The sequence below is a fragment of the Bacillus rossius genome, chromosome 12 (genome assembly GCF_032445375.1).
Source record: "Bacillus rossius redtenbacheri isolate Brsri chromosome 12, Brsri_v3, whole genome shotgun sequence".
NCBI classification, from domain to species: Eukaryota; Metazoa; Arthropoda; class Insecta; order Phasmatodea; family Bacillidae; genus Bacillus; species Bacillus rossius.
The window spans coordinates 6169732-6193130 of NC_086339.1; the positions used below are offsets into that span (position 1 = coordinate 6169732).

The following is a 23399-nucleotide window of genomic DNA, read 5'->3' on the forward strand; positions in this document are numbered from 1 at the left end:
GCAACGGGTATTTTTTTTTTCTCTCTCTCTTCGCGGCCCTTCGCCAGATTTCTCCTTCCGCGAAGATTACTGCTTTACGGTCCGTGCGTGCGATGTCATATTAACCAGATTCTGAGAGACTTCCACGCTAATCTGCCCTCGGAAAGGATATTACAAAAAAAAAAAAAAAAAGTATTTTTCTTGAAAACGGGAATTCAAAGGACGGCCCTGTTTTTGTTTATCAATGATCAGAGCGCCCTTTTGACGACAGCTTGGTTTTTTTTCTCCCCTTTTTGATTAAAATAAAAGGTATAAACAAATTTTACTTTTTACCTTTTTTTTTCTATATTTCGATCGTACTCGCATTTTCACATACTTGATTTTTTTTTTTTGTCCTTTGAAGCATATCCAGTAGCATAATGGCGTCTGTTTCAGCCTGGTGGCTTGGTTGATAGTTAGTTGCTAATCCCCGCATTACTGTTTACCTGTCAGGTACCAAGTGACGTAACTAAGATTCCTGCTGCAATTATCAATTTTTTTTCTCTCTTTTTTTTTAAATGGTTGATTCCCCCGCATTGTTGAAGTGAAACCTTTTTTGGGCGCGATGAGAGTAATATTACAAGGCCGAATTTTAACGCAACGATTTAGAGAAACATTTTTTGGCACGTTTCTGACGCCAAAGAAATAAAAAGAGAACAACTTACGAGTCCAGGTATGAATTGCCAAAGAAATTTCACTTCTATCACGTGTACTGAGTTACACGCGTTCTTTTTTTTTTTGTAACTTCAAAAAAAGTTACACTAAAGTAATTATACGGGCGTGTTGAACAGACTTAAATGAACAGCAGGCTTCCCCACGCCGAGTGGTCTTGCCGTGTAGGTACAACTGATTCCAGCCCCACGCAAGGCAACGTTTGTCAAAGCGGCTGCCGATCCGCCATCTTGTTGTGATTCCATCTGGACATGTTCTGGTGGTAAGCCTTCTTTTCACAGACGAGAGAGCCAAACGCCCGATCGTGCATCTTCGATTTTTTTTGTTCATTGTAAATAAATATGGCGGTGTTGATAAAAGGATACTAATGGTCAATTAGGTTAGGTTAGCTACATTATAAATACTTTAAAACATTGTGGACGGTTGATTTGGTTAGGATAGCTACATTAAAGATACGGGGGAAAAAAAACCATGAACTTCGGGGAACTTCGGGTTTTGGCTCTCTCGTCTGTGAAATGAAGGCTTCCCACGTTCTGGTGGGCTCAGTCTTTGCCTTATCCGCACTCCGGGGCCGCCCGGAGAAGCTAAGGGACGCTCGGGCGTTCTTCCCTCACGTTGCTATTTTTCTTCTCGTTACTTTTATTTAAGGACTATTTCTAAAAATTGTACATCGATACCTCCCTTGGATTTTTGGCTCTGCCACCGCCACTGATATTTCAAACAGATTCTCACTTAGTGTAATGTGTGTTGAAAATATTTGCGACAGAGTATCGAATGCGAGGTATCGAGTTAAAACTTTATGAATAGCCGTTAAAAAAAAAGGAGAGACAAAAAAATCAACATGGCGAGTGAGACCCGAGCATTGACGTAAAATTTTTCCAACCGTAAAGTTTAAAACAACCGGCGCTGGAAATAACTAAAAGGAACTTGCATCACACCTTTACCTTCATTTCTCCGCCATATATGTAGTGCTAGTGCTACAGTTACTACTCAGATCTCGTACGACGAGAAGACTGCGCGCCAGTTCAGGGGAGACACACTTATCATCCCGCCTCACTGACACAGATACACCCAGGACAAGGCGGGCGTGTTAAATAGTAGTTGTAGTTTTTATCACAAGCGGTAAAATTCGATGAATGCAAACATCAAAAGTGTCTGAAGAACATAAAGTTTTTTTTGTCCACGATCTTCCGTTGTTTAAACATGCTTTCAGGGCATGTAAAGTAAAAACATCCTGTGGCCAGACATGGTGGAAGTTCTTTGAAGCCATATCTTCACAACAGCTCCCTTGCCTTTTTTTTTATTAAGCCCGCGAACTTTTTTCTTTTTTACAAAACTGCTCTATGCCCCCCCCCCCCCCCCCCCCCACGTCACTTTTTCTTACGCAGGTGTTCGCGAGGAATTTCCTCTGCTTTTAAGGAAAATCAATTTCGGCCACTCAGGAGAGGCTGGGCCCCTTCATGTATAATGTATGACGGCGGCGGCGAGGACTTTGTCGCCGAGGGACTGCTGGCGCCCCTGGCGGCGACGCGCCGAACTGCTGGGACGTTACCGAGGCCATTCAGCAGCCGCCGCGTCTCGCACGCTGCTCCTGCTCGCGTAGTTCGCAGTGTTGCCGCGCTTACTCCAGGCTTTGAATATATATACTGTATAGAAGTCGCCAGCCCAGGTTAAAATTTCTAATACGGTTTTGAGGTAGTTGGTTAATTCACCGCCGCAATCGCCACCATCTCTAGGGCATCGACTTGTGGTGGTCCCTAGCGGACAAGTGTCCAACTCTTCAAACACCCCTTCCCTTCCCGTTGAACGACCTTGAGCTGCAGTGAATGATGGATTGGGGGTGCGGGGAATGACAGCGGGCGACAGTGCTGCGCTCTAACGCGTAAATAACAACCTAAGACGATACAGGGCGTTACGGCAGTGCACTGCAGCGGTGAAGTTCCCAAGCTGCTCATCATACGCTTCTGAAAAACGTAGAGTAAATCCTATCCACTCGCGACTTCTATACAGTATATATATTCAAAGATTCACGCCGAGTATTCGACATGCCCGAACATTACCGAATACTTGCCTTCGGGTGTCTTCGGAATTCTTTCGTTTAGGTGAAAAAAAACGTCTGTTTTAAATGCCGGACATAAACAAATAAAGGTAGGAAGTTACATAACAATACAAATTAAGCCATTAAAACCAAGACTAATATTTGAGTAAATATACGAACATTCTTATCTTTTAGATTCCGTCTTGCAATGTCATCAAATTAAAATGCTAGGTATGTAATTAACTTAAGATTTATTTGTTGTTTGGATATTGTTGCGCAAGTAATAAGTAAAAAAATATATGTGAGATCCTACTGTTCATCTTTTGTCCCGGTTTGTTAGGTCAGGTCAGTTACATTATAAATATTTTAAAACTAAACAACCATTAACAATAATTCATATTATTTTTAATGTCCGCTTAGTTTGAAAGTATTTATAATGTAACTGACCTGACCTGTTCGACCATTTTAATTAATTAGGCATTCACGAACACATGGCAAAATAAAAAATGAGTTTTTTCACCTAAACAAAAGAATTCCGAAGTCACCCGAAGGCAGGTATTCGGTAATGTTCGGGCATGTCGAATACTCGGCGTGAATCGTAGGCTTCCCCTTACTCCACCCGGCTCGTCAACATTTGAAATATTACTTTGAGACCACCGTAAGTTAAAATAGGTTTTTTTTTGACGCGATAACGTCTTATTGAATCGATGAACGCCGGCTGCACGCACGAAAAAGCATGACTCATTGTCACGTTCCCGCCTGAGCCGAGCGTGCAAGAGCCGGCCAACCACCGTGCGAGAAAATCTTCTATAATATCAAACAAGTTAAAGCGGGCTTTTTAAAAGCAGCAATTTAAATTTTTTTTATTTAAATTGTCCAATTTCGTCATTTCAAATGAACAATTTATTGACATTGATTTGATTTCAGTTTATTTCTATAACTAATTGTTCGTGATTATATTCAAACAAATTATTTAAATTAAATTTTGCAAAAACTGTAAATAATATTTGAAAATTAAAAAAAGTATTCAATTTTTCATCAATGTTTTCTTATGACGTTATCACGTAAAATTATCGTCCGTAAACCGACTTTACAGACAAACCCCTTAGCTCTCGGTACAGGTATTTTGTAGGAGTAATTTTCGCGAACGGACTGGAAGTCGCATGGAACGGAAATTTGTAACCACTGTGCTGTCCATCTGTGGCTGAGTAGTATTTTAATAAAAAAAAGTTCCTTGACCGTTTATTGAAACGGCGATGCGGGGATGCGGTTTGTACAAATTCTGGAATACGGCCCTCGAGTCAGGTTACGGTTGTGACCCAACCAAGGCAGTGCATATTCATTACCTCACCCGAACGTCTTGGAATAACGGCCGAAATTCTTCCCCCTCCCCCCCCCCCCCCAAACACACACAAACACACACACATGATCAGTCTTGGTGTTGCTGTCACTGTTGGATGCATGGTTTCATCGTTAGAATGCGGAAGAAAACTTTTCATGCTGCTCTTTTAGAGTACGAACAAATATGTCTGCCACTATTCTCTCAGCTTATGGACTGATTGTTTGGACTCGACAGTTTGGACAGGCGATACGTGTTTCCCACACACGGCAATTCGGACTGAGCGCTCTCAGAGCCCACGGCTCCGATCTCAGTTCGCCGCTCCTTAAAAAAAAAAAAAAATCCTCACCTAATCAATCGGCAGTGTTTTTTTTTTTTTTTTACCCCAGTAATTATCTAATAGAAGGACTCTCTTCCAAGATTGTAATTGTTGTTAGTTAAAGGTGCTCGCGGTGGAGTGGTACCAGGCACTCTGGCGGGAATGAGTGGGGGCCTCTCGACAAGGGGTGTGTCGTAACAGAGCCAACCTGGAAAGGGCTCAATGCTGTGCTCTCCCTCTCTATCTAGTGTGTATCGCCCGGCGGGCCCGAGGGTTGTGGAAAGCCTTCTTTTCACAGACGAGAGAACCAAACTCCCGATCGTGCACCTTCGGGTTTTTTTTTGTTCATTGTAAATAATATTAAAAATGTTTATTTTTGACAACTCATGATAACTAATGGTCAATTAGGTTAGGTTATCTGCATTATACATAAATACTTTAAAACATTGTGGACGGTTTATTTGGATAGGATAGCTACATTAAAGATACTGTGAAATCATGTAAACGGTTTCCTAGCCCTGGATAGCTACATATTAAAAAGTTATTTGCTAAGCAACCATAAAATGATTTTACAGTATTTTTAATGTAGCTATACTTACCTAATATAACCAACCATCCAAAATGTTTTAAAGTATTTATAATGTAGCTAACCTACTGAATAATTCTTTAAATTACTTCTTGCTAATTTTAAGAATGACATCTTAGTAGTTAAACGCGCGCATTTGGAAAATAAATGCCCGCGAATGTTTTTTTTTTTTTTTCCCCCACCAAATAAATACAGCTGTTGCGGTACGGGGAAAAAAAAGCGAGCATGAACTTGGGGGTAACTTGGGGTTTTGGCTCTCTCGTGTGTGACATGAAGGCTGTCCGAGTGTGAGGGTTGTAGTGTGTGAGTGTGTGTGCGCGGGTGGCAGGCAAGCCGCCGCCCCGGGTGACGTGGCACTGGGACGAGCAGCCGGCGGAGGGGCAGCTGGCCCCGGGGCTGCGCGGGGTGGTGGTGAGCCGCCTGGAGGTGGGGCGGGTGCGCCGGCGACACCTGCACTCTGCCTTCACGTGCCGCGCGCGCAACACGCAGCTGCTGCCGGCCCTGGAGAAGTCGGCGCGCCTCGAGATGTACCGTGAGTACCAGCCGCAGCCGCACTGCCGCCAACCACACAGTGCTCCCCAACCTTTTCAAACTGGCGACCCACCTTTCCTTGTACGCAAGCGCGGCTCCAGAAGGGGGGGCGGTGGGGGCGATAGCCCCTCCCGAGACCAGTTTTATTGATTAGTGTACGTTTATGTTTACTTAAATATTTAATTTCACGTGTTAAACTTTTATCTCATCAAAAGTTGCATGGGGCTACTAAGTATCTGTATTTGAAACCTGTAATTTGTAAATAATATTCCAAGGCCAATATCTGACCACTTTCATTTTTTTTTGCAACTACGACCTGTCTTTGTGCTGCAATAAGCCCCTCCCGAAAAGTCATCCTGAAGCCGCCATTGCCTTATAGGAATACCTCCACGATCCATCGGTCCATCGGTCCATGCTGGAGTAAAAAAAAACTTATTTGTATCGTATCCCTTTCCTTATGTATATATCATTTACCATCAATATATATATATTCTTTTTTTTAAAAGATACAGTTTGATTATTGATAAACAATTTGTGTTATGAAGTAGCTTTGGCTTCTGGATTTGTAGCCGTGTCCTTTGCTGGGATAATTCACCGATGTTTCGGTCGACATTGCAGTCGCCATCATCAGGAAGCAGTTTACCTACCAGATGGCGACTGCAGTGTCGACCGCCAAGGACACGGCTACAACCCAGGAGCCAAAGCTATACTTCAGTGTTGTGTTTGTTTCGCGCCCCCAGCAGTTGGTCGACTGCGGTGGCTGGACATGTGTCTGCTGGGAGGGAGAGCGTGCGAGTGGGGGAAGCCTTCTTTTCACAGACGAGTGAGCCAAACGACCGATCGTGCATCTTCGGGTTTTCTTTTTGTTCATTGTAAATAAATATGGCGGTGTTGATAAATTAGTAGGGACCGGAAAAATTCGCGTTTTCAATGACCTCTAGGATAGACTCCATGATCCTCTTATGTACTTGTGCAGATTGCACCTGCTGATTGGCTACTGACTCGTGACACGTGTTAACGGGGAAGCTTGTGATTCGATACTTCTTCTGTCGAACGTTTTTCCATTGGTCCAGAGTCCTTCAGATAAACTGTTGCCCAATCACTGAAGCAGCAAAAAAAAGGCAAAATGTATTTGGATTCTAGCCTATCGAGAAATGAACCCGCGAATTTTTCAGGTCTCTATGAATTAGGTTAAGTTAGCTACATTGTAAATATACTTTAAAACACCGTGGACGATTGATTTGGTTAGGATAGCTACATTAAAGATACGGGGGAAAAAAACCATGAACTTCGGGGAACTTCGGGTTTTGGGCTCTCTCGTCTGTGAAAAGAAGGCTGCCTGTGCCGCCGCCGATTCATCATATTGCCATCCGGGGCGGCAAGCGTGGGCGAGGCCAGAAACCGAAGTTTCTGTAACTCGCCAAGTGCATGGTAGTTCAGGCGCACCCCACACACTGGTGTAGACAGCGGGGGTGCGTGTCTCGTGGGATGGGTTTGGCACACGGGCCTGTGTGTGCGCTGGTGGGTTGTGTCTGCCCTTTGAATATATATACTGTATAGAAGTCGCGAGTGGATAGGATTTACTCTACTTTTTACAGAAGCGTATGATGAGCAGCTTGGGAACTTCACCGCTGCAGTGCGCTGCCGTGACGCCCTGCATCGTCTTAGTTGTTATTTACACGTTAGAGCGCAGCGCTGTCGCCCGCTGTCATTCCCCCGCACCCCTCACCCATCATTCACTGCAGCTCAAGGTCGTTCAACGGGAGGGGGAAGGGGTGTTTGAAGAGTTCGACACTTGTCCGCCAGGGACCACCACAAGTCGATGCCCTAGAGATGGTGGCGATTGCGGCGGTGAATTAACCAATTACCTCAAAACCGTATTAGAAATGTTAACCTGGGCTGGCGACTTCTATACAGTATATATATATATATATTCAAAGGTCTGCCCGAGCGAGCGCGGAGGGATACGGGGGCGGGGGTTTGTGCCGGCAGTGAGGCCGCTGTCAGTGCGGCTGGCGAGCAAGCCGCGCTCCCTGGAGGCGGGGGCGGAGGCGGCGCTGACCTGCGAGGCGGCGGGGTCTCGCCCGGCGGCGGCGCTCACCTGGTGGCAGGACAACAGGAGGTTCCACCGCGGCGAGGTGAGGCCGCGTGTCTGGAGGGGCGTCCGGTAGCCTCACGTACACACCAACTTTTACAAACCCCCGAAATAAAATAGAAATTGGTTGTCTGTTAAGTCGGTTTACGGACGATAGTTTAACGTGACAACGTCATAACAAAACATTGATGAAACGATTGCATACTTGTATGAATAAAATTGAATCATTTTCATTGAATTATCACTATTTTGTATGGATACAAAGAACGAGTGAAATGAAATATACAATTTAATTGATAAATTTACTTTCATTTGCACTCATTAATTCAAATATGTTTATTACTTTAACGAAGAGATTATTTTAACTATAACTTTTGTACACGTTTGCTATTTAACTTCTTCCAATCTGTGTTATTCTGTTAAGGATAGGACGATGATAGGAAAAGTAGGAAACGAATGGGAGTGTTTCAAGTTTAATGTGCCTCGAAAAAGTAAAATCGATGGTTGTTCCAATCGAGTGGAAGAGAGATAGATGAGGCGCAAGCGTACAATGAGCGTAACAGGACACAGCGTAACGGAACAATGTGCGTTACGGAACATTTTTTCGTTTGTGCAGCCGGCTTTCATCGATTTATTAGACGTTGTCACGTCAAAAAGAAAATCGCATGCCGTTGTTTATGTCATGTGAACGTGGAGCTCTGTCGTCTCCGCCATTACAACCAATCCAACGGTCAGGAACTTCCACGTTCAACCACTCTCGTGCAAGGAGATTCCAACGAGAACTGAAAGACTAACTCAATTTTTTTTTAAAACAATGAAAATTATAATCGAACATTCAATAATTGTACTTTATTTTATTTTATTATGTTTATTAATGTGCCCAGGTAACACTGGCTTTGTACGTGTTCGAAAAAAAATATGTAGTGGGTGAAGAGACGGTTGCGTCGGGAAATGGCGTGACCGGAAACGTCATGGGTGCATGGGTGGGTCGGGACTGTCGGCAGTTGAAGTCTGCCGTGGGGGGGGGGGGGGGGGTAGTTTCGAAGGTTTGTTGTGGAAGATATGCGCGTTGCTTTTCATAGTCGTATATTTGGTACCTCAGAGGCATATGACACTATGTCCCTTTTTTTTTTGTTGGGCAAAATTGAATTTTAACCATAAACGTTGACACGCCGTTTGACGTTCTTTCAAGTGGCATACAATACTAATATCTACCATGTATGTAAAAAAAAAATCACTTATTTTGGGTATAAAATATTTAAGTAAGTAAGTGAGGTACTATTTAAAGTTTTTTAAGCCGCTCTCGTGAATATATGGTTTATGTTACTAGTGCCTTATGCCTTCGAGTTACAGAAGGGTTTTTTTTTTTTACTTCTTCGTTATCGCCCGCCATTTTGGTAGTCCCGGATACGAGCGCCGCCAGCGACAACGACCCCGGCTGCGGTGGCTGCGGTGCAGGAGGGGGGATGTGGGAAAGGGGAAAAGGGGAAGGAACGGAATGCTTCCCGAATGACGACCGAGCAGTTCACAAAGCGGGCAAACGGCAGGAAAAGAAGTGTTTCCCTCGGGACAAGGCGGGAAATGGGGCGAGGTCCCAGCGGCGACATCTGGATGGGTCTTCCTGCCCCCCACCCCCACCACCACCACCACCACGTCGCTTCCTGGGATTCACTGTCGTATTTCAAAACTCCCGAAGGTGGTTGCCCGGACTATGGTTCATCCCTCCCGAACCTCCGACGTTCTGCCCTTTTACGCGCACAAAGTATCTGTTCGAGTCGTCCAACTTTACAAAAAAAAACCGCACTTCGGCTGCGCTATGGTGTCGGTGTGACACTTTCCAGCATTGTTTGACGGGAAGCCTTCTTTTCACAGACGAGAGAGCCGAAACCCGAAGTTCCCCCGAAGTTCATGGTTTTTTTCTTCCGTATCTTTAATGTAGCTATCCTAACCAAATCAACCGTCCACAATGTTTTAAAGTATTTATAATGTAGCTAACCTAACCTAATTGACCATTAGTATCCTTTTATCAACACCGCCATATTTATTTACAATGAACAAAAAAAAACCGAAGTTGCACGATCGGGAGTTTGGCTCTCTCGTCTGTGAAAAGAAGTCTTCCCTTGTTTACCAGGTTTGTCGGAAGCAAAAAGTTTCAATAGCAAATTAAACATGTATGTAGCCGCTTTCGTGAATATTAGGGGACATGATCAAAACTTATTGGTGTGCCAAATGAAACTTTGTGATGGTGAAACAACCCTGAATTATATTTGGTAGACTAAAATAGTCTTAGTAAAAAGGAATCACGATACTTTAAATTAGTTAAGAAAATTGGCATTACAATAATTATAAATACATTTTCTTTCAATTTACCAATAGGGTTAGAAGCACAGTGGAAGAGGGCGCGCTTGGTATTTTCAGGGGGCGTGGTTCGAATCTCGTCGATGTAATAATTATTTTTTTTTTATATTATAAAATTTTGAATTAGCTCAGTAAAGTTAAAGTTTGTTTGTAGGAAGTATTTACAGACTGATCACAGTCATTTAAGCAAAAACTAGTATACAAACGTATTATTAGTGCTATTATATGTTTTTTTTAAATGTCATGGATTTATACTTTTAACACGGGGAGAAATTTTTAATGAGATGGGCTGTATCCCGTTGAAATTCCTTGTCGAATATCAGGTCCATAGACCCGGGGTTTAGTATATTTTCAAGTCTCGTTCGCGTTTATCGCGGCCGTTTTATTCTACAGTTTAAAATTGCGGTCTGCGAGTGTAACGGCTCGAAAGGAGAGGTAGCTTCGTCAGCGGGTGCCGCGCGTCCAGAAATTCACGTGAAAACACGTTTTGCGTGTATATAAGACGCTCGGCATTATTTATAACAATCCTTCGTTACATTTCCTGTTATAGCTTTGTATTTGGAACGTGATAACACGTGAATTTGCTCGTTTACCGAGGTTAGATGTTACACATCTCTGGCGAGTGTTTTTTTTTGACGTGACAATGTCTAATAAAACGATGAATGCCGCCTGCACGCACGAAAAAGTGTCCCGTTGCGCATATTGTCCCGTTACGCTGTGTCCCGTTACGCTCATTGTACGCTTGCGCCGCATCTAACTCTATTCCACTCGATTGGAACAACCATCGATTTGACTTTTTCGAGGCACATTAAACTTGAAACACTCCCATTCGTTTCCTACTTTTCCTACAATCGTCCTATCCTTAACAGAATAACACGGATTGGAAGAAGTTAAATAGCAAACATGTATAAAAGTTATAGTTAAAATAATCTCTTCGTTAAAGTAATAAACATATTTGAATTAATGAGTGCAAATAAAAGTAAATTTATCAATTAAATTGTAGATTTCATTTCACTCCTTCTTTGTAGCCATACAAAATAGTGATAATTCAATAAAAATGATTCAATTTTATTCATAAAAGTATGCAATCATTTCATCATTGTTTTGTTATGACGGTGTCGCGTTAAACTATCGTCCGTAAACCGACTTTACAGACAACCAATTTTTTTAATTGTGTTCCTTCGTGAGGAACGCCGGTTGGTACGTGGTTGCTTCCCAAATCAACTGCCAGAAGTAAACACGTGTGATAGCATCGTGTAAGTGTTAAGAAGACTTCACATGTTGTCGCTCTACCGCTCTGGTTCTGGGGTAGAGCGCCTGCCTTGTGACTTGTAGGACCCGGGTTCGCGCCCCGGCTCCTCCAAGGCGGATTGCCCAGACAAAATGGTGACATTTTCTCTGGTAGGAATACAATCCCTTGTAACAAGTCAGGCTACCAAAAGAAACGGTGGGTGGAACAGAAAAAAAAACCTTCCAGATGGCTTCCAAATGGGGAGCCCGTTTCTTTTCTTGGGCTCCCCATGCGGTGGCCATTCCGGGGGTTTCTCCGGGGGAACGGAGTTTTGCAAAAAAAAAAAAAATTATTTTTGTACAACATAACCTTAGCATGAAATGTGATTTAAAACACAATATGCGTATATTTACGCATTATTTTGAAGAATTATACATTAATTTTCGTCTCCGAGTTTCGTATTATAAGTTTTTTAAACGTGAAGATTTGCTGTTACCAAGGTTATATGTTACACAGATTAAATAATGAATTGTTTTGTTAAGAGATCTCTCGTTTTCCTTACTTTTGGAGCTAATCCAGACTCTGAAGATGTAAGTTGTACTGAGCTGTCGAAACTACGCAACTCATCCATTATATTTCATGTATGAAGCTGCACAGCGATGCCTTCATTACTAAATGTACACGCCACATGGGCAAACGTATGAGTTCATGAATACATTTCAGTACGTTTTGATACATACAAGCGTTATTTAACAGCACGCATAGTTTATATTTTGTTAAATAATATTGTTTGTATCACAACCATTTCTTTAAGAAAAAAAAATACATATTTTTAAGAAGCTGCACTACAGAATTAATGTTTCTGGACCCAGACATAGAGGACTTTGTCTCCACAGGTTTTGTAGATGATTTAATGTTTTTATAATTCCAGTCTTCTGTCTGAATTCTAATTTTTTTTTTATTTATTTCGTTTGTGCAACATAACTTGTGGTTTTAATTATTATGATTAATTATAGCACATCTCCATCTTAGGATAGTTTTTATTTTTACAAAATGTACTCTTTTTCCTCCCGAAAAGTTCACAACTTTTGAATAAGTGTTGGACTTATTGTTATTTACATCGTGTATGAGGCTTCAAGAATGTACTGGCAAACTTTGTGAATGTGAGACCACGAACCACTTTTTTTTCGTCTTTCTGACCATCGCAGAAGTAACCTTAGGAAGCTTTAAAAAAAATCTTATTTATGTTTTGGCTTAAACATGATCATTTTTTCAATGATATCTGTGATGACATTTTTTCCAACGATATCTGTGATGATATTTTTTCAACGATATATTTGATGATTTTTTTTCAGTGATATCTATGATATTTGTGAAAATATTTTATCAACGATATCTGTGATTGAAACGAGAAGCCTAAGATGTCCATCAAGTTCTGTCCCTGCCCGAACACGCCCGAATATTCACCTTCGGCCAACCTCGGGATTTGTTTTATTTTTGCGCAGGAAAAATGAATTCAAATATTGAAAGTGGTCGGTTAGGTTAGCTGCATTAAAACACTTTAAAACACTATGGACGGTTGGTTAGGTTAGTATAGCTACGTTAAAATAAACAGATTTTTTTTCCTAGCCTAAGTTAATTCTAAGTGTGTAGGGGAGGGTCCAGGTTAGGGGAGGACCTAGGTGTGTCTCAGGCCGAAGCCTATACACTCTACCATGCGGGTTTTTAACCATGCAGGACAAGGGCGCGTGCATCGTGTGCTATTGAGGTTTACTGGCCAGCCATGGCTGCGATTGGCGCCATGACTGACGCCCCATTGGTCGCCTAGCTTAAAAGCTAGCTAATGTGACCCAGGTAAAACCTGCATAGACACAGGGAAAACCCTGGGCCGGTTCATGCGGGGATCAAATATCATGCATTAAGCAAGCAGGTAACTACTGGACAAGATGGAAGAAGGGTCCAGGTAAGAAGAGTTGGAGGGGCTGAAAAATCAACCATGCTGGAGTTGGGTGCTTGGGCCTTGCGGCCAGCATTTAAAGGTTGGGAACTCCTGGGTTATTATTAACCAGGGGCGCATGCGTCCCCAGGGGCGGGCGACTTCACTCGTCGGCCCAGCCACAGCTGTCCAGGCAGCCACAGTTAAGACAGAAGTGGGCTGACGAGCCAGTAAACCGGCTCGAACTGCTGGCGCAAAATAAACAGAGAAATATAAATAAAGCAGAGGTTGGCCGAAGGCGAATATTCGGGCGTGTTCGGGCAGGGACAGAGCTTGATGTGCATCTCAGGCTTCCCTGCCACGGGACCGAGGACTGGGGAGCAGGTGGAGGAGCTGGGCTGTTGCAGCTGACCTCCGGGGACAACCAGACGGTGTCGTGGAGCCGGCTGGTGTTCGCGCCGGGCCCAGAGGACGACGGCCGCCTGCTCAAGTGCCACGCCGAGAACCCCAGCGTGCCCGGCTCCCAGCTCGACGACTCGCTGCTGCTCAGCGTCTTCTGTGAGTGCGCTCCCCCGACCAGTCGCCCGCGAGCCAACAATGCTCCTCTCCGTGGCGTCAGAGTCCCCGCGACGTGGTAGCCGGTACCACAGACACACCGCCCACGTGAGGGGCCCCGAAGGGCTATAGCGGCCTAACCGAAAAAGTATGTTTTTTTTAAATATTTTTTATTTAAATTTTATTAATTAATTTTTTTTTATAAATTTTAAAAAATATTTCATTTAAATCGGATAATAAATAAAGATTTTCAAGATGGCGGACGTGACGGAAGTTGCAACGGTGACGTCATGATTCAAAATGGTCGCCATGGCATCCTAGTTTTCAAGGTCATGACCTCGGCGGGCTGAAAGCGGCCAGCTCTTAAGTACTTTTAAGCCGGTTTTTTTGGATTTTTGAGTTCTTTCTAAGGCAAAACGACTTTTGAGACGAGTATTTCTTCTCACTGCGGCAATTCTAGTCAGTTTCTTTGTCCGTTCGTGTCCATTTTTTAATGCGTGGTTATTAGTTTTACTCTTTTCTTATTCCTTCTTTAATTACATACACTTCGCGGGCTTGGTCCCTCCCCCCCCCCCCCCATGTGTATTTTTTAATTGAGAACCCGGTTAATTGGGTCTCGGATAATCGAGGTTCTACTGTGTATAGTTTAAATGTGGTCTACTGAGGTTTCCCTGCACGGTGTAGCTGTGGGACGAGGCACTCGGTGACTGCACAGACGCCATGACGAGGGCGGATCTGCAAGGATAAGGAGGGGGGAGGGAGATTAATGAAACAGCGCTGTCGTCGGCCGCGTCCTGCAGCGGCGGGTCGTAAAGGACCTCGACTGTTCCTCCTCCTGTCCTCCCACTGCTTCCCTTCCCGCCGGACGTCCTGAATTAACCACGTGTCTATTCGGCGTCTTTCTCCCGACGAACAAACACCTCGCTCTATGCCCGAGACGCGACGTGTATTCTTAACAACTCATCTATTTTTCAGATCACCACAGACCCCGCCCCAATTTTTTTTTTCTGGTACGTCACGTTGCCCGAAACAGGACACGTCAAGTGTCGCCCCCTTACTTCTCTTGAGGAGACTCGCTGTGCTGGGTGTTCTTGACTAGTTACAGCTTTAACGCTATAAGACATTCGCTGCCATTGACGGCTAGTCTCCGATTTAAGAAGTATTAGGCCTCGCCATTTTTGCCATATTTGGACACCGTGTGCAATAAAGCTTCCGTGCAATTTTTTTTTCCTTATGGTCTGACGTGGCATGAGGCTTAGGCTGCTTGTTGAAGCCAACACTCGTGAACTGTAGTTGTAATCGCCCGCATGAAATACATTCAGACTACAGCCGGTTAGTAAATGTTCAGAAGATCTGGGAGATATGGTTTGTACCTATGGCGTGCCAAAAATTGGGTTAATAGTTCAAAATTAGAATTATAGTAGGAATATGGAACAATCCTAGATTGGGGGGGGGGGGGGGATAATACCCCTTAAGAACATGCATGAGACACATTTAGGTTAAGTTAGATTATAAAAATAAATGTAATTTAATTTTTGAAAAACCGTCAAGGCAGTTTTATGGGTTTGTGTGCCACAAGGGCGTATATAGCTCAAAATAGTCGGAAGGGAATTTTTCGGAATCCGCCAGAAAGAGGAGGGTTTGCATAATCCGGAATTCAACCTCTTTCATAGAGAAGGGAGAGTTTATGGGGCCAAAATATTTATTTAAAACATTTTGAATAGCATTGAGGATTAGTTACACATTTTCTCTAATTACAGAGCCTTGCTCCTTTTTAAAAAAAAAAAAAATTCCACTTCGGAAGGGGCAAACACCTCCTTTCCCCGCCCACCCCCCTTTTCCTGATACGGTAGTGTGTGCTCGTGTATCACAAACTTACTACGTACCCATGATCGACACAGCGAAGAATGCACTGTCTCAGCCAGGCTAGTATCACAGAGAAAACGACAACAATGAGAGGGAGGGAGGGAGAGAGAAACCTCACTCTGCCTTAAACTAGAATCCGACCATACTCAGAGCTGCCCCAGGCTCTGTCGAGAACACGGTTGTTTCACCGCTCAGCAGAGAGGGAGAGGAAGAACAAGGAGGAGGGAACATGGCCCATTGCCGCCGGGTGGGTTCCAAACTTCGAACAAGTGGAGTCTAATGCCACCCGCATTCTAGCACTAGTGCTTAATTTACTACTTATTAATTTATAATTCCGTTTGTATTAATAACTGGCTTTCGAATGCCTTCTCACACACTCTAGTTTTACAGGTAAAATCAGACTTATTTTTCTGGCAAAGGATAGTGTGATGACAACTGTCAACGGGCCAACCGTAGCAACAACAACACAATCACACAATTTTGACCGGATTTCAAAGTCTGGTCAAGTGATCATTTTATTGTTAATAGTTTCGTATTCTTATGGTAATATGAAAATTATAGAAAAAATATTATAAAAAAATGCAAAATTAATTTTTTTTCAATTGTTATTAGTCAATGGTCTTGTTATAGCATGTTTGATTCATGTTGGGAGGTCGTGGTTTCAATTCCAACCATCAGTATAGAGGGTGGTTTTCTTCTAATTTTTCTTTTGTACCCTCACTACAGATGACTGTTTATTCATTATATACATTTCCTATCCTATACCCAGTGGCCAGAAATAAGTGCCAAATTGTTGGCTAGCAAACCAAAAACCAAAGATAAAATTTTATGTTAATACTGATATAGTTACTATTTCTTTCTTCGCTTAGCTTTCAATTTTTCTTACTTTCACCACCCTACTCATTGCGTGTGTCCACTCTCGGCTCTAGTTTCGTACCCAGGGGTGCTCCAGCACACACGGCGTGACGGCGCTGTTGCAGACCCGCCGCAGGTGGAGCTGCAGCTGGGCAGCAAGATGGTGCCGGACAGCATCAAGGAGGGCGACGACGTGTACTTCGAGTGCGACATCCGCGCCAACCCCCGGGAGCACCGCATCGTGTGGCTGCACGACGTGAGTGCGCCGTCCCGCCCATTCAGAGGGGAGCACGGGGGCATGTTACCCCCCAGAAGGGTCAAATATTCCCCGGATAATACGACTTCTGAAGCAGGGGCGCAACAACAGGAAGGGGGGCAAGGGTATTTTGCCCCCCCCCCCTTCTGATACCTTGAAGTGGGGGCAAACGGGGGCAAATAAAGTGCTGTGTAATCAATTTTTAGATAATAAAACTGCTTAAATAGCACCATTTTCCACCTTGAAATACAAATTTTCCCGGGGGAGGACACCCGGACCCCCCGCTTCAATAGGGGGGGGGGGGATCGGTGATTCTTTATAAAAAGGTATATTGCCGCCCCCCCCCCCCCCCCTTTTGGAAATTTAGTTGTTGCGCCCCTGTTCTGAAGTAATAAACAGGATATCATGCTATGTCCAGACTACCGGTGGGCCTGCTCCTCCAAAGTCACTCCTTGATATGCCCCTGCTGACACCCCTGCTTTCCCTAGCACTGACGTGTTAATTGACACCCCATGCTTTAGCTGGCATTCGTGTGTTAGCTGGTGCCCATGATTTAGCCACCGCTCAGGTGCTAGCTGGCGCCCACCCTCCGATCCACCACTGTAATCCAGCGGAAGCTCCAGGAGTGTTCCAGGGGAAGGGTTCTTGAAGTAGTCTCTCAAGATTTAGAAAGAGGAAGAGCCCTTTCCTGATCACAAACTACACGAGTTAAAATTATAAAAAAAAAGAAACTTATTAAAGCCAGTAGGGTAAGTTGAAGTGATGACTCATCAGAACATAACGAAAAGTGTAATGCTATGTTTTGTACAATTACCATATCATATATATATATGTAAACTTAGATCAGGCAAAAGAGCACTGAGTGCTGGAGTGTCTTGTTGTAAATACCAAAACTGTAAAGAGAAAAATTTGTGATTAATATTGACGTCGTCCAGGGCTACGCCCATCTGAGCCCGATGTGCCACCACCTCCCTCCCTTCCTGTTAATCCTCCCGGCTGACGTGTTTTAAATAGCGCGCCGCCGCAAGAGGGCGCTGTAGAATCAGTGCTTCGCTCCCCAAGATATAATAATACTGTGCAATCTTTTGTTTTGTTCCCCAAGTGCCATATGTTTTTATATTAAAATTTATTGTAATTTTTATGCATTTTAACCACGTCCGCGGCACGACGGGAGACAGGGTAACTGTTCAGGGCGCTTGGCGCCAAACACCCCCCCCCCCCCCTCTTCACCACGCTACCTCTGCGGCCATTGCTCGCGCAGTCGCTTCCCGTCGCCAGCTGAAGAGAGACGCTCCGTTCCGGCTCTCCGAGGAAGGCGTTTTCATAGAGACATTGTGTTTGCGTGCTTCGAGTGTTGTTTGTCGGCGTGTGGGGCGCCCTGAGATCCCACTGCGTGGTTAAGGTAATTGCGAAAGGGGGAAACGAGTCACGCCGCCACACGGGCTACGTCACGCCTGAGACAGAGTCTTCTCGCCGGGTCCGTGCCCCCTAGACACGGTGGCGCCCACTAAAAGTACGTTATAAATACTACCGAATCCCCCGACCTTGTCAATTGGCTCCCAAGAGCGTGGGGCGTGACAAAAAGCTGCCTTAACCACCAAGACCGGATGCGCGGGAGTTGTGCGATTGTTAACCGGAGTGCGCGGAGCCGAGCAGCCATTGTCCGTGCAGCGCGCCTAACGGTACTCCGTCGGAGCCGAGCAGCCATTGTCCGTGCAGCGCGCCTAACGGTACTCCGTCGCGACCGATCCAGTGACCACTAGCGCGCTTCCAGGAATCCAGGCGCAGCAGAGGCATTCCGCATCCCGGTAGCGGTAATTTTGTTGCAGTGCTTATGTGAGTTGAACTAATGCGAGCATGGCAGACGATAGACGACCGGCAGCTGGAGTGGGCTTAATTAAACCAGAGCTCGTGTTTAACATAAACAGTATGTATTGCGTCACGTGCGCACGTCCGAGGCACGTGGGGGGCGTCACGGGGGCCTCGTGGATGGACACATGCGTGTGTCTGGAACGCTGCGAACCACGCCTGGACGGTTTTGCGGGGCGAATGAATTCAGTCGGGATAGAACGTTTGAAGTGTACTGTGGCAACCTGTACTGGAGAGGCGGGCAAGGACGCTTGGTGCCGAAACTACCGGGCCTTCAAACACGTGCGGTGTATGGACCAGACCGAGCAGGCTTCTTCACGCGACAGTTGGTACGACTGCACCGAATGTCGGGAGGTGAAGTTCGCAACACGCGGGGCGGCGTTCGCCACGGGGACGCGAGTCTATGTCGAGCCAACAAATGCGTGCGCGCGACCTACGCCTGTGGGTCACATTGAGCTGCCCGAATTTTCTGGACGGACGTGTGACGACCCGGGGAAGTTCGTGCGAGTGTGTCATGAGAGACTGAATCGGTACGGCGTGCCGGACGTGGAGTGGGCAGAGCGCGTGGGAGGCGCGCTAAGAGGGGAGGCGAAGACGTGGTGGAGCATCGTCAGTGAATTCGACATGCCCTGGTCGGAGTTCACACGGCGATTCGAGGCGCGGTTCGCGGACGTGAAAGCGGAGATGAAGGTCAGGACGGAGTTGTACTGTCTGGAACAGAGTCTGAATGAATCGGCGGAGGCGTTCATTGTCAAGAAGCTCCGGCTACATAGACGGCTGTTCCCGGCGAGCGGCCCGGAGGGATTGTTGGAGCGCATCGTCGAGCTGATGCGTCCGGAGCTACGCCCGCATCTACGACATGCAACCCGCCAGATGGCCGAGGAGTTCACGCAACACGCGCGCGCCGTTGAGTATGACCTGAAGTCGGTACGGTCATCCAAATCGACAGTACGAGCAGAGACCGTGACAGCCGCTGACGCAACGGCTGTGGTGCCGTACTTCCCATCCGCCAACAACAGTCGGCAAGAACGCCCGCCACCGGCGTGGCGTAGACGCGAGATTGGCGTGGGGCCGCCACCGCAATGCCACTCGTGCCCGAGTGGCACCTTCCACTGGCATGAGGACTGCCCAGTGCGCAACCGATATTGACCAGCAGCCCAACGGAACGATCCGTCGGGAAACGGGCAGCCGGGGGCGACGCGCTAACACGGCCCGCCACCCCCACGCAACCGGCTATCACAACAACAACAGCTGGACCAAGCCTGGGGCACGTGAGCGTGGAGGAGTGCGTGCTACTTCGCATCCCGGTCGTGGTCAACGGGCGGGCAGTCAGTGCCCTCATTGACACCGCCGCCAGCCACAACTGTGTGTCATCGCAGTTCGCCGAAGGGACGCCCTTCGAGGCCTGGCCGGGCCAACTCCAGCTGGCGACCACTGGGAACGCCTGCCACACCAGGGGCGTCGTAACGCTGCACGTGGACGTGCGCGACCAACGTTCGAGCACCACGGCGTTGGTGGTCGACGACCTCCGAGACGACGTTATCCTGGGACATCCGTGGCTGTACGACCAAGGTGCCATGATCGAGGTACGCGATGGGTGCGTACATGTCGGCAACCAGGGCCGCCGTACAGTGTATGGCCTCGGACGCTCACCGCCACCAACCAAACACCAGGTCAGTCTCGCTACTTTCAAGCATGGGGTGCCCCGTGAGCACCAGGCAGCTATCCAGAGTGTAATTGTACCCCGCAGTGACGTGTTCGCGACTGCCGATCCGCTGAGACGTACGACGGTCGCAGAGCACTCTATTCCTACTCACCCCCACACCCCTATGTTCATCCCTCCTGGCAGCTACGGGCACACGGGGAAACAGACCATCCTGAATCAAGTGAGGGAAATGTTGCGAGATGGCATTATCGAGCCCAGCGAGAGCCCATACAACTTCCAGGTCGTACTAGCAGAAAAAAAAGATGGCACTTTACGTTTCTGCGTTAATTTTAAACCAATTAACAAGGTAACAGTAAACGCACCACCTCCACTGTTGAACATCGCAGATACAATCACGGGGTTGGGTAATGCAAAGATTTTTTCCTCGTTAGATCTAAAAGCGGGTTACTGGCAAGTACCCATACGCCCAGAGGACCGCCCTAAAACCGCTTTTACGACTCCGGACGGCAGACGGTTTCAGTTTTGCGCCATGCCCTTTGGATTGCAGGATGCACCCGCCACGTTCCAGAACATGATGACGCGTGTATTAGGGGACTACGCGGGCAAGTTCGCGGCCGCATATCTTGATGACATTATCATTTGGTCACAGACATGGAACGAACACGCGCACCACCTCGCGTTGATCCTAGAGCGACTAGCCGCCCACGGGCTTACATGTAACCCCGAGAAATGTCACGTAGGTACAACGGAACTAGATTTTTTGGGCCTGGTCGTGAATGCGGAGGGGAATCGGCCAACGTCACAACAACTATCTGTCATTGTAAACAAGCCTATCCCAAACACTCGTAAGCAGCTGCAACGGTTCATCGGACTGGCCAATTGGCTACGTGCGTTCATACCAGAGTTCTCTGTCATCGCCGCACCACTAACGGAACAGCTGTCACCAAAAAAGTCCTACCGGTGGACCACGGAAATGCAAGCAGCTTTCGAGGAATTGAAACAGCGTTTCCGGCAATGTCACTTGCTGGCCCGACTAGATCCAGGGAAGCAGATAATTGTACAAACGGACGCAAGCCAACAGGGAATAGGAGCCATATTGTTACAGCTTGGAGATGCTGGCGAGCCTCGCATAATTGAGTATGCGAGCGCCAAGTTCGGGGCAGTAGAGCAACGCTACAGTGTGAATGAGAGGGAGTGTTTGGGCGTGGTGTGGGCCCTGAGGAGGTACAGGCCACACCTAGAGGGCCAGCATTTCATACTGCGGACAGACAGCCAGTGCCTGAAATGGCTTGCCACTATGCAGGGGCGGCGGTCAAAATTGACGCGGTGGGCTATGGTCCTGCAAGCACTCGACTTTACTGTGGAACACGTCGCTGGCAAACAGAACGAGCTGGCCGACGAGCTGTCGCGTAACCCAGACGACACGGTAGAGGCGCGGGACGACGCGGACTGGGACGAGCTCCTCCCACCCACGAGCGGCACACCGACACCTAGGCCACACACACTTAGTCAGGCGGCGGCGCTGTGTGCGATCACAGATGTAAACAATACCCCCACCCTACCGCCAGGGGCGGAACTAGACGATCTAGACGCATTCGTGCGCGCGGCACAACGCAGAGACGAACACACGCAAGGGCTAATACGTCAGTGCGGGGAGGCTGCGTGCGAGGGGTACCGTGTGCTCGAGGGATTGTTACAGGCACGCACCGCAGGCACTCAACAACCATGGCGGACATTTGCACCCGCAGTGACGCGACGCGAAATATTCACAATGTTACATGTGAACAGACTAGCCGGACACCCGGGTACGGATCAGACTGTACGTGCAGTACGAGACCTCTTCTTTTGGCCCGGGGTTAACAAGTATGTGAGGGACGGCGTGCGAGGATGCCGACACTGCCAACGGCGAAAGGTGCGGCGAGCCGATGGGCGAGAACAACAAAGACCCCGGCGACCATCCGAGCCATTTCACACGGTCGCTCTGGATTTGATGGGGCCGTACCCAAGGTCAGCACGCGGGAAGAGATTCCTGTTGGTTGTGACGGATTGCTTCACGCGCTGGGTCGAGGCCTTTCCGCTGTCAAACTGCCGCGCTGGCACCATTGCACGCACCATGGACACAGAATTTTTCCCGCGCTGGGGCTACCCACGCGTTGTGTTGACGGATAACGCGTCACAGTTCTCGGGACGGAAGTGGAGGGAGCTATGCGAGGCGTGGCGAGTCACGACGCATACCACGCCATTGTACCACCCCCGCGCTAACCCCACCGAGAGGCGCAACCAGGAGATAAAGGCGCAGCTGAGACTCCGGCTGGCTGAAGACCACACCCTGTGGGACACGCACATCCCGGAAATCACTTATTGCCTGCGGCGCCGTGTGAACACAGTTACCGGCGAATCTCCAGCCACACTCGTGCAAGGACGTAACCTACCCCTGCCCGGCCAGTACCGGGTGCAAGAGAGATGCGCGGAGGACAGGGAAGAATCCCCAGAGGAGCGCGGGCGGAACATCGCTATGACGCATGAAGAGGCTCGTCGCAGGCAGGCGGCCTACCAGGCGCAACACACACCCGTCACCACACGACCACCGCCGCCACTGACGCCTGGGCAGATGGTGTACGCGCGTCTACATCCACTCTCAGCTGGAAACAAAAACTTCTGTGCGGGGCTTGCACCCAAGTGGATCGGCCCCATAGCAGTGTTGCGCATACCAGGTCCCACCGCGGTCGTAGTCACACTTCCGAGTGGTCGTGCCGCGAAGTACCATCGGGATGATGTACGAATCGCGCACGGAGGCAGGGAAGGAGGCCCTGAGGGAGAGGGAAGCGAACCCGTGACCCCCACAGTTACCGAGGACCAACATCACGCCAATGCTGCGACATCAACCCCTATGGAGAACGAGGGCGCAGGATTCCACGGGTTTCCAGGAGTGGAAGTGGAGTCGCCAGTTCCAGCCCCACGCAGAACGGGCCTGACAAGACAGCTGTTCACAGAGACAGACGGAGAGGACTCTCCCTTCCGCGGGTTCGCGGAAACAGACGAACTGTCGACGAGAGGAGACGGTATGCCCTTGCCTCTGATATGGACGCCAGACGAAGCGGACGAACGACCAGAGTCGCCGGACAGCCATGAGATGATGTGGCCATTCCACTATTCCATAGAGGACTCAGACTTTCGGGTCTTCGTGGAAGAACCCGCAGAATCCGAGG

General features: G+C 47.3%; 1 protein-coding gene across 3 annotated transcripts in view; it reads left to right on the forward strand.

The window, feature by feature from the left end:
• Positions 1–23399, forward strand: part of LOC134537418 (B-cell receptor CD22-like) — a 188280-nt gene that overhangs the window by 151600 nt on the left and 13281 nt on the right. For all 3 annotated transcript variants that reach the window (XM_063377818.1, XM_063377817.1, XM_063377816.1), the window contains exons 5-8: positions 5301–5504; positions 7496–7641; positions 13531–13681; positions 16525–16655. In XM_063377818.1, the coding sequence (XP_063233888.1) occupies positions 5301–5504; positions 7496–7641; positions 13531–13681; positions 16525–16655 (632 nt within the window). The remainder of the gene's footprint in view (positions 1–5300; positions 5505–7495; positions 7642–13530; positions 13682–16524; positions 16656–23399) is intronic.